General features: G+C 43.3%; 1 protein-coding gene across 6 annotated transcripts in view; it reads right to left on the reverse strand.

Annotated features, from left to right (window-relative positions):
• Nucleotides 1-2,244: 2,244 nt before the first annotated feature.
• Nucleotides 2,245-15,434, reverse strand: part of Kmt2a (lysine methyltransferase 2A) — a 115,048-nt gene continuing 101,858 nt past the window's right edge. For 5 of the 6 annotated variants that reach the window (XM_045145368.1, XM_045145367.1, XM_045145364.1 and 2 more), the window contains 6 exons: nucleotides 14,254-14,328; nucleotides 9,870-10,044; nucleotides 9,609-9,716; nucleotides 8,129-8,212; nucleotides 7,434-7,563; nucleotides 2,245-5,900 (listed from right to left, as the gene is read on the reverse strand). In XM_045145368.1, the coding sequence (XP_045001303.1) occupies nucleotides 5,625-5,900; nucleotides 7,434-7,563; nucleotides 8,129-8,212; nucleotides 9,609-9,716; nucleotides 9,870-10,044; nucleotides 14,254-14,328 (848 nt within the window). In that variant the 3' untranslated portion in view covers nucleotides 2,245-5,624. The remainder of the gene's footprint in view (nucleotides 5,901-7,433; nucleotides 7,564-8,128; nucleotides 8,213-9,608; nucleotides 9,717-9,869; nucleotides 10,045-14,253; nucleotides 14,329-15,434) is intronic. The other variant, XM_045145365.1, reaches the window with a different exon arrangement.

The raw sequence follows: 15,434 nt of genomic DNA on the forward strand, positions 1-15,434 counted from the left end.
AAGGGAGACAGTGTGCTGTGGGACTAGAGGGTGGCCACAGGGAATGACAGTGATTCCATTTTTTTTTTTTTTCGAGGCAGGGTCTCTCTCTCTAGCTCAGCGCTGACCTGGAATTCACTCTGTAGCCTGAGGGTGGCCTCAAACCCGGTTTTAGTGATTCCATCTTGTTAAAAAAAAAAAAAAAAAAAGCCAGGTGTGGTGGATGGAAGCTGGGCGTAGTGGCGCATGCCTTTAATCCCAGCACTAGAGGCAGAGGTAGGAGAATCGCCACGAGTTCGAGGCCACCCTCAGGCTACAGAGTGAATTCCAAGTCAGCACTGAGCTACAGAGCAAGACCTCAAAAAACAAAACAAAATTACGTATTTGTGGAGGGACAGAGAGAATAAGTGTATGAATGAGAATGTTAGCACCATGGCCTCCAGCCACTGCAAACTCACTCCAGATGCACGTGCCACTCTGTGTATCTGTATTTATGTGGGTACTGGGGATCTGAACCTGGGCCAGTAGGCTTTTGCAAATAAGCACTTTTTAAAATTTTTTTTTGTTGTTTATTTATTTATTTATTTATTTGAGAGTGACAGACAGAGAGAAAGACAGAGGGAGAGAGAGAGAATGGGAGAGCCAGGGCTTCCAGCCACTGCAAACGAACTCCAGACGCGTGCGCCCCCTTGTGCATCTGGCTAACGTGGGACCTGGGGAACCGAGCCTCGAACCGGGGTCCTTAGGCTTCACAGGCAAGCGCTTAACCGCTAAGCCATCTCTCCAGCCCAAATAAGCACTTTTTAAAGGGCGGTGGGATGTTCAAGATAGTGTCTTGCTGTAGCCCAGGTCGACATGGAATTCACTGTGTAGTCTCACGGTGGCGATGAACTCACAGCAATTCTCCTACCTTGGCCTCCTGACTGTTAGGATGAAAGGTATGTGCCACCACTGAGCCACCTCCCCAGCCCAGTGGTTCCAGCTTAAAGGAGGGACTGTGGAAGGGAAGAAGTAAAACCAGGTCATAGTAGCCCCCTTCCTTCACCCCCGTCAAGGCCAAAAGGAAGCTCAACCATGTGCAGCAATAAACTTGACATGTTTATTAATTAAACTATCACTTAAATAAAAAAAAGTGCATAGAAAATAAACATGTTTAAAAACTCCTTTTTTTTACAACTATGTACACTTTTTACTTTTACATTCAGTCTTTCGTAGAGAGCTTTCAGCATCATTATTTTTTGAACTATTAAAGTATTTTCCTTCATCCCTGTCACAGGGAGTTAACACTGATGGACTTTAGACACATTTTCCTTTTTTTTTTTTTTTCTTTTTCTCTAACCAGAAGCTTGGAAGAACACAAGGGAAAAAAAAAAAAGGAAAACAAAACAAAACAAAACAAAAAAAACCAAAAAGATCTGTTACACATGATATAGTTGTTGAGAAATGTCTTATTTCTAGAAAAAAAGCTTGTCATCTGTTGAGCTCTTGAAACAATTATTCAACTACCTGTATTTACTAAAGAGACTGTTAGAAGTTCAATGAAAGAAACACCACAAGTCTATTTCTTGGTTGAAAGACAGAACTAGAGTACCTCAGAACAAGATACCAGTAAAGCACAGAACACAATTTCCCCTAAATGCAGGTGGTAACCCCAACATTCATAACCAAAAGGAGAGAAACAAGGAATACAGGTACTGACTTGTCAACATTCATGGGCAGGAAAAATCCAGGTGACACCATTTCTGCACTGCACTCTGATCCTAGGAACGGGCTGTTTGCCTGTTGAACCTTGTGTTCAGGGCTCCCGTTTGGAACTCAGAGGAATGTGAGCCTGATGTTTTCCTGCCACTACTAGCAACTGTAACACAATCCTTATCTATAGTGTTAAGAGAATTAAAAGCCATGGACTGAGCTAGGCTTTGTTACATGGTGCATTACTATATTAGTTTCTATATATATCATATTTATATTTACTTGAAAACCCAAACAAACAAAAAAAGTTGCAAGTTTTCAGAGTGAGACAACTGGTATTCATGATTCGGCACAAAACTATCTGCTCAATAACCTTGTATTGCTTTAAAATGAAGGAAATGAAACAGAAAATTACACCCAGCCCTTTGCAATGACCCGCTTTTCCTTAAAAACAAAAGCAACTTGGTTTCTATGAAAAATAATCCCAAATCATAGTTAACATCTGACAAGGTTTTGACCTTTAGTATTTTCAGGTATTTGATTGAATGTCAGTCCTTTAGAAAGATACATTCATTAATTTTTTTTGTTTTTATGTTGCATTTTTAATTTTTTTTTAAAATTTTTCTTTTTTTTTTAATCAAGATTGCTGCATGGTGCTCACTGGGTTGGCCGGGGTTTGACAAAGGTGAACAGGATAGGATGGTGGGCTGGGTCCTGGCAGAGGAGTTGAAAACAAGAGCTGCCAGGGCTTCCCTCTTAATTGTTATCAGTCTAAGAAGAGACGAGGGATTGTGCTGGACACGGTGGGCAGCAATGGAGGGAGCCCAGGGACCAGGTTCCGGCCTAAATGTCAGCGCCATGCAGCTAATTCTGGTTATACAGTTGTGACTGGCCACCAGGAAATGCAGCCACAACAGGTTCTAGCAGCAAAGCGGTAAGTGAGCTGGCTCTCACCGAGAACTGACAAGGTTTGCAGCTGTCACTCCTTGGGATTTGGGATGCCCCTTGGGGGATTCTTGGGAATGACCCACCATAATTCCTCAGCCTGCACTTTTGTGCAGAGTTCTCTTGATCACTTTCAAAATGAAGTCAGACATGTTTTGGAGACAGCTACGCCATTTTTTGCCTTCTTTCCATTTTGCAGGGAGACCCTGACTTATCCCCCAAGTTGCTGGCAGGTATGCTGAATTTTGGCAATGGACTCAAGTCTGAGCTGAAAGGGGGGGTTTCTCATTTCTATGGTTAACAGTTAGGGTGGAAAGGCAAGGCAAACCATCTGCAGCTGGCAGGAGAAGGAAAGGTGGGATCCTCCCCTGTCCTCAGGGTTTGGGGTTATAGAAAGAGGTTGAGGAGGGGGCTCACAGTACAGCATGGCCTAGCAGGGCAGTAACTAGGTCTATTCAGCTGAGTTTCCCCCACCCTCTGACTGGCCTTTGGGTCTCTCTCAAGGTGAATTCGTGACCCATCAGTGCATTAATCATTTCAGTAACAAATGCAGCTTAAGTTTTTTTTTTTTCATAAAAAAAATAGGAATACAAGGATTTACAAAAAAACCTCACACAGTGCAATAAGAAAGGAAACCAGACACTAGTGGAACCCCTTGGGCCACTGCATCTTGTTCATGGGCAAAAGGAGAATGGGAGGTGAGGTCTGGGTAGAGTGCTTTCCCCAGTCCCCTGCTGGCACTTCTCCATGATGACGAGGAAGTCTCTGCCATTCTGGCCACAGTGCTGGGCTCCCTGCATGACAGTGGAAACAGTGACAATGTTCCAGCAAAGCCACCAGACAAAGTTCTTAAGGTCACAGAAGAAAAGGGAGCCCAAGATGGAAGGCATAGCAGAGCCATGAGTCCTGGGGCAGAGAGTGCTGGGCTGTGTTGTATTGCTTTGCTAGACTTCCAAAGGAATGGGCTTGTGTGGCGAGAGAAGGGCGCCCGACCCTCTACTTGGACTACACTACTCTGAAACCTCGTGGCCGGCGCAGAGATCTGCTTGATCGTGAGTGGTCAGACTGTGCTTCAGTTTCGAGAGGCTGCCCTCGAAGAGGGCACGAGGTGGTCAGTGGGTTCTCTGCAGGTATGAGGACTTGGTGGGCAGAGGGAAAGGAAAGGAAGGGACCTATGAGGCAGATGGTGATGGAAACTGTCAAGTTACCACTGAACTTGTTGCTAACTGTGAAGAGGAAGGCAAGGGAACATAAGAGTGCCACGGCTCACTGCTCTGGAACGAGTTCCAGAGGGAAAGGGCCCGTGCGGAAAAGAGAAGAAACTGGCGTGTCAAGGTGCTACTGTAGCCTTTTGTGGAGCTTCCATGGGGAAGGAGCCAGGTGATCTTCCTTCTCCATTACTGTAAAGGGCAGACCCAGGAAACATCTATGTCAACAGGGCACAAACAAGCTACATAGGAAACAACAAAAAGTACACCTTTCAGGGGGAAATTGGGCAGGAAAAAAACCAGACTTTGTGTGAACAGCTGAATATTTTCTCTAACTTCATCCTATGAAAATAAAAAATTATTAAAAACCGATCTTCTTTTAAATTAGGATAATACCGCAGTTTAAAAAATAGCCTTGTCATAAGTGCTTCTCCCTATGAAGTGCTTCTCATAGAAAAATATACAAAATATATTTACATTTATAAAACCTTAAATAGTAAACTGTAAACAGAACAGAGTAAAATCCAATGACTTAATATAACAGGCTCAAGACACTGTCTCGGGGGAAGAAAGAAACATCTGATGCTGTTTGACCGCGTCCTAAGGAGTCACCTGGGCAGTAGTGTCATTTCATCTGCTTCAGCCGTGGATTGCGCATAGGTGGCAGAGGTCCCTCAACACAAGTGGTCTAGTCTCCCAGTTTTGGGCCTTGAAATCTGATTAGTGTTCTGCCTTCAACTGGACACTGACCATTTAAAAATTACATCTTCCTATGCCTTAACAAAGGGAAAATAAAGTAACCATGTCTTAGGAATGGGGTCCAAGGGTTATTCTGGTTGTTGTATGACTCAAGTCCTACTTAAACAATTTTTAGGCGCTTCTAAAAATAATCATGCTACATCTATTTCTTTAAAACTCTCAACAGAGCTTTATGGAATCTCCAAATTCTGTCTGGTTATGGCCAATGGCTCCTGACCACTTCCCCACCTGGAGTACTTACAGGTTCAGGGGACTTTTTATAGGCACATCCTATGACCAATAGGGAGTGTCCTTGAGTGGAGAAGCAAGCTCCCCTACCACCCAGAAAGAAAAATGGGAAAGCAGTGGGATGCAGGACAAGGGAAAGGAAAAAGAGGGAAACCGCTCCTATTATCAAGAAAGGTAACTGGCTGCAATAAGGCTCACAGGGTAACACTCCCACTTACAGCCATAGGCTCAATGTTTGGTAATTAATTGGCACAATCCCCAAGACAGCCTTTCGACACAGAGGTGCTAGGAAACCTGTTGCCCAACTGGAAGTGAACTCTTAAGTGGGAGGATAGTAGGGGAAAATCACCAGACCTCTGTTTGTTCAACAGATGCCATAGGTGAGGCCTGGCTGGCAAACTAGCCAAGTATCCAACTAGCCCATATCTAGGGTCTTCTCTGACCCCTCATTTTTAGGGCTTGGGAGAGGACTGAGGTGAGGATGACAACTGCTCTCTGAGGACATGCTCAGGCCCTATCTCCCAATGTAAGCAACCTCCTTCCAGACAAATCTCCCAGGAACCCATTTTCCATGTTTTAACAACACTCAGAGAGGCCCAGGAGAAAGCCAATCATGGGTTTTTTCTTTAGACTTGTCTCTCTCCGACTACGATCACATGTATGATATGAATGTGGGACACTAGGGTGCTAAGCCATCACAGAGGACCCTCAACTGCCTGCTCAATGCTGGAGCTCTAGCTGCTGGGAGGTCTTCAGCACTGCTTTGGCTAGTCCTAGGTCCTGGTACTTCAACACAGGGGAAGATGAGCAGCTTTAGTTCAGGAACTTCCGGCATTTCTTGGCGCCACAGTTACAAGGCAGCTTGTTGCTGGCGTCCTCAATGGGAAACTTATAGTCATAGGTGAGTTCCTCTCCTCGGTAGATCTTGCGCATGGCAAAGATGACAATGTGCTTCTGCCCATCAATGTTGATGACCCGAGAGTAGCAGTTGGGCTCACACGAGTGATTGATGAAGCGTGCAGCATTGCCATGCATGGTAGCATCTACTACCTCTGAGTCATCAATTCGGAACATGTAGCAACCAATACCCTATGTATGCAGGAAAACAGGATTTATTTATACATTTACTTATGCTGGACATTAATTCCTAAGTCTTACATATGGTAAGTAGGCAAGCATTCTATCAGTCAGCTACGTTTACAGTCTGGAACATCTTACCTTGCTTTTTAAATTTTTTTATTTTTTGGTCTTCAAGGTAGGGTTTCACTCTAGCTCAGGTTGACCTGGAATGCACTTTGCCTCCCAAGATCCACTTATCTCTGGGATTAAAGGCATGCACCACCATGCCTGGCTGTTTTTTTTTTTTTTTTTTTTTTTTTTTTTTTTTTTTTTAGGTAGGATCTCACTTTATCCCAGGCTGACCTGGAACTCACTTTGTAGTCCCAAGCTGGCCTTGAACTCAGTGACCCTCCTATCTTTGTGTGCTGAGTGCTGGAATTAAAGGCATGTGGCACCATGCCTGGATGAACTTGATTTTTTTTTTTTTCAAGGTAGGGTTTTGCTCTAAGCCAGGCTGAGCTGGAATTTATGTATCTCATGGTAGCCTTGAACTTGAATCCTCCCACCTCTGCCTCCCAAGTGCTAGGATTAAAGGTGTGTGCCACCATGCCTGGCTTTGATATATTTTTCAAAATTAATCTTTGTATGTGTATGTTTGTGTAGACCATGGTGTGCATGTGAAGACTAAGGATAACCTTGGGTGTTGGTCCTGGCCTTCTACCTTGTTTGAGGCAGGCTCTCTCTCGTTCATCACTGCATACACCAGGATAGCTGGCCATAAATTTCTGGTCATCCTCCTCTGCCTCCTGTCTCCCTGTAGGTGTGCTGTGACTGAAGATACTTGTGCAATTTCGTCTGGCTTTACCTGGATGCTGAGGGTCTGAACTCAGGTTACCAAGCTTGCATGGCAAGTGTTTTACCCTCTGAGCATCTCTCTAGCTCCTGAACTTGTTACTTTATAGCTTCTTCCTGGTATTACTTACAGCCTTGGGCAACCCAACTTTCTATCTTTTCAAATGCCTATCTAATATCTAATATGCCTCCAGGAAGAGTTCTTAGATTATAGGCACAAGTCTAGAGAGATTGTTAATGTCTCCATAGAAAAAAGCCTAAAACATGTATAGTCATGTACTTTTGATTCTGGTATCCATCCAGACAAATCTTCAGAGTATCCTTGTTCAGATTTGGAACTTTTACAGGGTCTATCACACATTTTAGAAATGTAAAATGTGTCGGGCATGGTGGCAGACATCTTTAATTCCAGCACTCTGGAGGCAGAGGGAGGAGGATCACCCTGAGACTACATAGTGAATTTCAGGTCAGCCTGGGCTAGAGTGAGGCCCTACCTCAAAAAAATGAAACAAAACAAAAAAGTAAAATGTTTTTGAAAAGGCTTTATGTCTTTATACTACACACACACACACACACATATATACATATGCACACGCAAAAGCATTTGAACTGATAGTATACACTATTTATTTTGGGATCTAAGGATCAAGCTGATAGTTGATTATCCTACAGTAAAACAAAATAATTGGGAAAGTGACAAGTAGTACTCACTTTACTGTCATAGTACTTTTCCCGCTTGTCAGTCTGGATGGATCGAATAACGTTGCCGGCATACTCAATCACCATTTCACCTGCATCGATGTTTCTCTTACAGAAAAGACCTCGACCATGGATGGGAGACCTGGGTCAGAGAGATAGAAAAGGTCAGATACACATTATCAATTTAACGTGATTGTGTGAATACATGAATAAAGTGACAAATTCTCTAAGTCTGTTTCCCAGTTGGGATAGAAGATACTCAAGGGAGGAAAAGTAGAATCTAGACCCACTTCATTTGTATATATTAATTGTGCTGATAATTTGCTGAAGAGTAATGATTTTTCCTTTCTGAAGCCAAACAGAAGCAACAGTATTCTAATGTACACTGTGTTAAATTCCTTATTTGCACAGAGCTGTAGGAGTATGGAGTGTCAAGGTTCAATAAATACATCCATAACTGAGGAGGGAGGGAGGTCACTCTAGTATTTGGTTCACTTCATTTTTATTTATTTATTTATTTTTTTGTTGGAGGGGGGTATCGAGGTAGGGACTTGCTCTAGCCCAGGTTGATCTGGAATTCACTATGTAGTCTCAGTGTGGCCTCGAACTCACAGCGATTCTCCTGCCTCTGCCTCCCGAGTGCTGGGATCAAAGGCGAGCACCACCTTGCCCAGCCTGTGGAATTCTTTCTAACAGCATGGCCATACCTGTAGACACCAACCGCCTCCTTAGAAGTCTTCTTTAGGTGCCGGAAACGCATGGGCATTGGCAGATCCATGCTAGTCGCCCTTCTAGGACACAAGGTGTATCATTAATGAACTCACTTCAGAATTTGTTCTGAAGATGTTTCTTCTAGAGAATGAGTGCCTCAATCTTCCTGTCTGTGCTGGGATTAGAAGCATGAGCCATGTCCAGCTTTGCTTTCTTTCTTCCTTTTTTTGAGGCAAGCCCAACAGATTGGTCCCCCCCCCCCCCCACTTTTTTCCCATGAGACAGCAGAGAAAGAATTGGTGTGCCAGGGCCTCCACCCACTGTTATTGAACTCCAGATGCATGTGCCACCTTTCGCTTGTATCACCTTGTGCATCTGACTTACATGGGATCTGGAGAGAAGAACATGGGTCCTTAGGCTTTGTAGGCAGGTACCTTAACTGTTAAGCTATTTCTTCCAGCCCTTTGTTGCCTTTTTAAAAATTAATTAATTTATTTGCAAGCAGAGAGAGGGAGGGAGAGAAGAGAGGCAGACAGAGAGAAAATGGGCATGCAAGGGCCTCTAGCCACTGCAAACAAACTCCAGATACATGTGCCTTTTGCCCATCTGGCTTGTGTGGGTCCTGGAGAATTGAACCTGGGTCCTTTGGCTTCGCAAGCAAACTCCTTAACTGCTAAGCCATCCCTACAGCCCCCTTTGTTGTCTTTTGAGATAGGGCCTATATAGCCCAGGCTGGCCTCAAACTCAAGGCAATCCTTCTTGCCTCAGTCTCCCAAGTGTGTGCATCACCACACATAGTTGGCTTCATTTTTAATATATACAGTATCTTCTGACAACAATGGTGGTACATGAACAGCTGGAGCATAGATTGTTGTTAGAAAACATGCATCTTAAATTGTTTGAATTTCTTCTAACTTACTCTTCTTTGTACCAGCCTAGTACTTTAATGCAAAGTATGTTTTAGTCTTAAATGTTATCCAGGAAACTACCAGTAGAACTATACAGAGCCCTGAAGCACTGGGATAAAAGAGAGAAGTACATTTTTTCTTTCTTTCCTTCCTTTCCCTCTCTCTTTTTTGGTTTTTCGAGGTAGAGCCTTCCTCTAGCCCAGACAGACCTAGAATTCACTATGTGTCAAGTTGGCCTCAAACTTGCAGTGATCCTATCTCTGTCTCCCAAGTGCTAGGATTAAAGGTGTACAGCACCACGCTCAGGGTTTTTTTTTTTTTTTTTTAAGATGGTCTTATATAACCTAGGCTTGCTTAGAATTCTTGTCTCCACCTCCAGGTGCTGGGATTACAGTCATGCACTACCATGCCCAGCTGAAATAAATTAGTTCTTTCATTTTTTTTTTTTTTGAAGGACAAATTAAGAAAGATTTATTTTAAGAAAATAAAGCAGAAAAGCTCCCAGTTGGAAGGTGCCTCAAGGCAGGTGAATTAGAGGCTTTCTCACATTCTTCCCACAAGGACTTACCGAGCAGACTTCAGCTGTACCTCTTCCTCTTCCTCATCATTGGGATTGTATTCAGGAGGCTGTCGATGTTTAGAAGCTAGGAAGTTAAACATGTCAAATGCTGACTTCCTGGAGCCAAAAGATTAAGGTTTATAATTAGAGAAATGCTTCTTCAGAGCAATATGTAAGACAATGTCATTAACACTGGAAATCTCAAACAGTATGCTGGGAAAACAACTCTGCCAACAGATGATCAAGTCAACACAAAGGAATGGAACTTGCCTCAAGTGGACTTCAGCCCTGGCTGAGCCGTGAGGGTTCAAGGGGGGTTCATTGGCCTCCTCGGGTTTGTGGAAACGGAATTTGTAATTCCGACAGTGCTTGGCACCAGATAGCTGCTCAATCAGGAACACAACAGCATCATGGAGAATTCCTAGCATCCTCAAACCATTAACACCTGTTGGATCAAATAGCAGGTGGTAAGGAATGAAAACAGGAAGTTGTGTAGAACTAACAAAATACCCATGCCAGAGTACCTGCCAGAGCCTACTCAAGTCAGTGCTATTAATGGTGACCTACACATTTAGCATTAGAGAGCCAGTGCTGGTGTGGTGTGCACCTATCAGCATGGAAAAACATTCACCCAGGCTGGAGAGACGGCTTAGTGGTTAAGCGCTTGCCTGTGAAGCCTAAGGACCCCGGTTCGAGGCTCGATTCCCCAGGACCCACATTAGCCAGATGCACAAGGGGGCGCATGTGTCTGGAGTTCGTTTGCAGTGGCTGGAAGCCCTTGTGCGCCCATTCTCTCTGTCTACCTGTCTATTTCTGTATCTCTCTCAAATAAATAAATAAAAATAATTTTTTTTTAAAAAAAGAAAAACATTCACCATAGATTTCCAAGTGAAAAAGCAAAACAAAAACACAGCACCAAGCTGGGTGTGGTGGTACACGTCGTTAATCCCAGCACTCGGGAGGCAAAAGTAGGAGGAGTGCCATGAGTTGGAGGCTACCTTGAGATTACATAGTGAATTCCAGGTCAGCCTGAGTTAGGAGGCTACCTCCAAAAACGAAAGCCAAAAAACAAACAAAAAAACAACCAAGGTACCAAAGGATAGCTTGTTTCCTATGTGCTGTATATACACAGAAATGCCATAGTTGTTTTCATTTCATGTTCATAATAACTACCTATGGTGGGAATCACCAGCTTTTTGTTTTCTTTTTGTGGGGCTGAACTCAAGGTTTTGTGCATGCCGGGCAAACTAACACTCTTGCCACCTGCAGCTCATTGATAGCTTCCTTTTAGGGAGTGTAAACCTAGTCTTAGAATTTCATATCCTCAAGGTGTATAACCAGTATGTTTTGATTTGAACACAATATTTCAATTAACATATTATTTATTGGGCTAGGGAGAGTAAAGGTAGTTGCCTGCAAAATCTGATGGCCCAAGTTCAGTACCCACATAAAGCCACATCCATAAAGTAGCACATGTGTCTGGAATTTGTTTGCAGTACAAGAGGCCTTCACATGCCAACACTCTTTCCCTCTTGTAAATAAGTAAAAATATTTAAAAAAAAAAATAGGGGGCTGGAGAGATGGCTTAGCGGTTAAGCGCTTGCCTGAGAAGCCTAAGGACCCCGGTTCGAGGCTCAGTTCCCCAGGTCCCACGTTAGCCAGATGCACAAGGGGGCGCACGCGTCTGGAGTTCTTTTGCAGAGGCTGGAAGCCCTGGCACGCCCATTCTCTCTCCCTCCCTCCATCTGTCTTTCTCTCTGTGTCTGTCGCTCTCAAATAAATAAATAAAAATTAAAAAAAAAAAATAAGGCTGAAGAGATAGCTGAGAAGTTAAGGTGCTTGCCTACAAAGGCCTAGGACCTTGGTTTGATTACCCAGAACCCATGTAAGCCAGATGCACAAGGTGATGCATGCATCTAGAGCTCATTTGCAGCAGCTAGAGGCCCTGGTGTATTCATTTTCTCTCCCTCTCTCAAATAAGTAAAAATAAAATATAAAAAAATTGGGTTAGGGTTAGCAGTAAGTCATTTTCCTGCAAAGCCAAAGGAACAAGTTTTGATTCGCAAGGACTCATGTAAGTCAGATGCACAAGGTAGTGCAAGCACCTGGAATTCATTACAGTGGCTGAAGGCCCGGGCATACCAATTCTTTCCCTCCCTTTCTGCTTTTCTCTCTCTCACATAAATAAAATAAAAACAAAACAAAAAAGTTGGGGCTAGAGAGAGCTTAGTGGTTAAGGTGCTTGCCTATAAAGCCTAAGGACCCATATTCAACTTCCCAGATCCCACATAAGCCAGACACATATGGTGATGCATGTTCAAGGGTGCACATGTGCAGAAGGTGGCACACACATCTGGAGTTCGGTTACAGTGGCTGGAGGCCCTGGTGTGATAACTCTCTCTCATTCATTAAAAAGAAATGGGCAGTTCGTTGGGCTTGCCTCAAAAAAAAGTTTAAAAAACAATTATTTCTTAGGGGCTTGTAGATACAGCTCAGTAGTACAGTACTTGTCCACCATGTTACAACCCTGGGTTCAATCCCTGGTACTGTAAAAAAAAAAAAAAATTCTGGTAGTTAGCAGATACAGAATAACAGTAACTACTGTAGACAAGGTATGTATTTAAAGAGTGTGCTTGTATTAGGACCACATATACAATTTCAACAGACATACAATTTATTTGTGGCACGTTTAGAAATCTGAAGAAATCTAAGTCAGCATATCACAGAGCTGTCAAGATAAGCAGCCAGCCCAAATGGACAACAACAGATGAATGGATGAAGAAAATGTGGGACATGTGCACAATGGAGCTTTATTCAGCTGTACACAGTATGCACAGTATGTCATGTATAGGAAAATGGGTGGGACTGGAGATTTTCTTTCTTTTTGTCTTTTCTTTCTTTCTTTCTTTTTTGTTTTTGGTATTTCAAGGTAGGGTCTCACTCTAGCCCAGGCTGACTTGGAATTCACTATGTAGTTTCAGGGTGGCCTCAAACTCGTGGCAATCCTCTTACCTCTGCCTCCCAAGTGCTAGTATTAAAAGCGTATGCCACCACACCTAGCATGGAGATCATTATGTTAAGTGACATAAGACAGACTCAGAAACACAAATACAAATACTACATGTTGATTTCATATACAGAATATACACATACACAAATACACACACAACTACACACACACACATAAGTGTGTATATATATACACACAAACACACAAAACAATACCATAAACTCACTAGGATGTCTACAATGAAACATGGGCAATACCAAGTACTGGCAAGGGTGTGAGAAAAATGGAAAGCTTCTACATTGCTGGGAATGTGAAATAGCACACTTTGAAGGGAAAAGGGCAATTTCCCCCCACAAGTCAGAATTACCACGTAATCCAACAATTAAAATAATGTATACTTGCACACGAATATTCACAGCATTTATTCAAATAGAAAGCAGAGAAAAATAGTCAGCTGATGGACAAGCAATGTGTGAATATTTACATCTAGAGTATTATTTCATAATAAAAAGGAATGAAGGATGTAGGCCAAAGAAATGGGGAATGGAGTACTAGTGTCATGTTGTGAAGGAAGGACCTTTAATGGGGCACCAGGGAGTGAACTGAAGACCTCCTGTATGTTAAGCATAAACTCTATCACAGCCACAGTCCCCCTCTGAGGAAGAAACCTTGAAACACAGGATGGGAAAGAGCCAGTCACAAATTATGATTTCATTAAGAAAGAAAGTGAGGGGCTGGAGAGATGGCTTAGCAGTTAAGTGCTTGCCTGTGAAGCCTAAGGACCCAGGTTTGAGGCTCAATTCCCCAGTACCCACGTTAGCCAGATGCACAAGGGGGCGCACGCGACTGCAGTTTGTTTGCAGTGGCCGGAGGTCCTGGTGCGCCCATTCTCTCTCTCTCTATCTGCCTCTTTCTGTTACTTTCAAATAAATAAATATAAATAAACAAACAACAACAACAAAAAGTAATTTACCCTGCTGAGCATGGTGGCACACACCTTTAAAAAAAAAGAAAGTGAATTTGAAAGAAGAGATATGGGGGGGGTTGGGAGAGAGGAAAAGGGTAGGGTTGGGAGGGGGTTTATGTTGTGGTATATTGACTATATTTATGGAAATGGTCAATAAAAAGTTGAAGGAAGGAAGGAAGGAAGAGCAGACGGATGAGAGAGAAAGAAACAGCTGGCTATGGTGGTGCACGCCTTTAACCCCAGCAATTAGGAGAAAGAGGTAGGGATGGCTGTGGATTTGAGGCAAGCCTGGGACTACAGTGAGTGCTAGGTGAGTCTGGCCTAGAGTGAGACCCAACCTTGAGAAAAGAAAGAAAGAAAGAAAGACAGACAGACAGACATAGAAGGGGAAGGGAGGGAGGAAGAAACAAAGAAAAAAAACTGCCAGGAGTAGGAATAGGGAATGATTGATAATGAGTAGGGGTGTCTCTTACAAAGCTGTAATGACTGCACAACTCTGATACCAATCCACTGAATTATATGTAATAAATGGGTGAATTTCCCAAGGCTGTGAAAAGTTATTTTAACTATAAGGTGCTTCTTATTCTTCTTCTTTTAAAGAGTAAATGCTGTGGCTTACACTAACAACCCGCCAGAATATTCTGAGGCAGTAGTCAATCAATAGCTCCAACCATTACCTGCAAACGAGAGCTGCTTCAGACGGGCATTTGATCGGGCTTCCTGGACTTTATCTGTCAATGACTTCCAGGCATCTGAAAGGAAAGGAAAGAAAGCTATAAGCTGGAAAATATTCAAGCTGACATCTCTTACTACCAGTAGTATGCACAGGCATTGGTGATCAAAATACCTACAGTATGACGGCCAGTTGTAGTTGGACATGCATTTAATCCCAGCACAGGTAAGACACAGAGATAAGAGGTGAGGTTTGAGGCCAGAGGGAGTTCCAGGTCAACCTAGGCTAGACTGAGACCCTTCCTTGGGGAAACAAAAAGGAAAAAAGAAAATCCTATATCATGAACATTTGAGGTCAATGTTCTGTTGCTTTCCTTATTTCTCTTTTTGAAACATTTTGAGAGCCAGGTATGGCGACACACACCTTTAATTTAATCCCAGCACATGGGAGGCAAAGGTAGGAGAATCACCCTAAGTCTACATAGTGAATTCCAGGCCAGCCTGGGCTAGAGTGAGACTGCATCTTTTCTTTTCTTTTCTTTTTTTTTTCCCTCGAGGTAGGGTCTCACTCTAGGCCAGGCTGACCTGGAATTCACTATATAGTCTCAGGGTGGCCTTGAACTCATGGCAATCCTCCTTCCTCTGCTTCCCAAGTGCTGAGATTAAAGGCGTGTGTCACCACGCCTGCCTCTGAGACTGTATTTTAAAAAACCAAACTAAGGTCTGGAGGGATGTCTTAGCAGTTAAGATGTTTGCCTGCAAAGCCAAAGGACACAGGTTCGATTCCCCAGGACCCACATTAGCCAGAGGCACAAGAGGGTGCAAGCATCTGGAGTTCATTTGCAGTGGCTGGAAGCCCTGGTATGGCCATTCTCCCGTCCCCTCTGTCAAATAAATAAACTAATTAATTAATTTCAAAACCTAAACCAGACAATTAGTTGGTGGCACATGCCTTTAGAATACAGAGTGAATTCCAGGTCAGCTTGAGCTAGAGTGAGACCCTACCTCGAAAAACAAAACCAAACAACAATTCTGCGGAGCTGGGGAGATGATGAGAGGCCCTGGCATGCCTATTCACTCTCTCTAGCTCAGGCTGACCTGGAATTGTAGTCTCAGAGTGGGTTCAAACTCATGGGAATCTTCCTACTTCTGCCTTCCAAGGGCTGGGATTAAAGGCGTGTGCCAC

Source organism: Jaculus jaculus, chromosome 3 (genome assembly GCF_020740685.1).
Source record: "Jaculus jaculus isolate mJacJac1 chromosome 3, mJacJac1.mat.Y.cur, whole genome shotgun sequence".
Lineage (NCBI taxonomy): Eukaryota > Metazoa > Chordata > Mammalia > Rodentia > Dipodidae > Jaculus > Jaculus jaculus.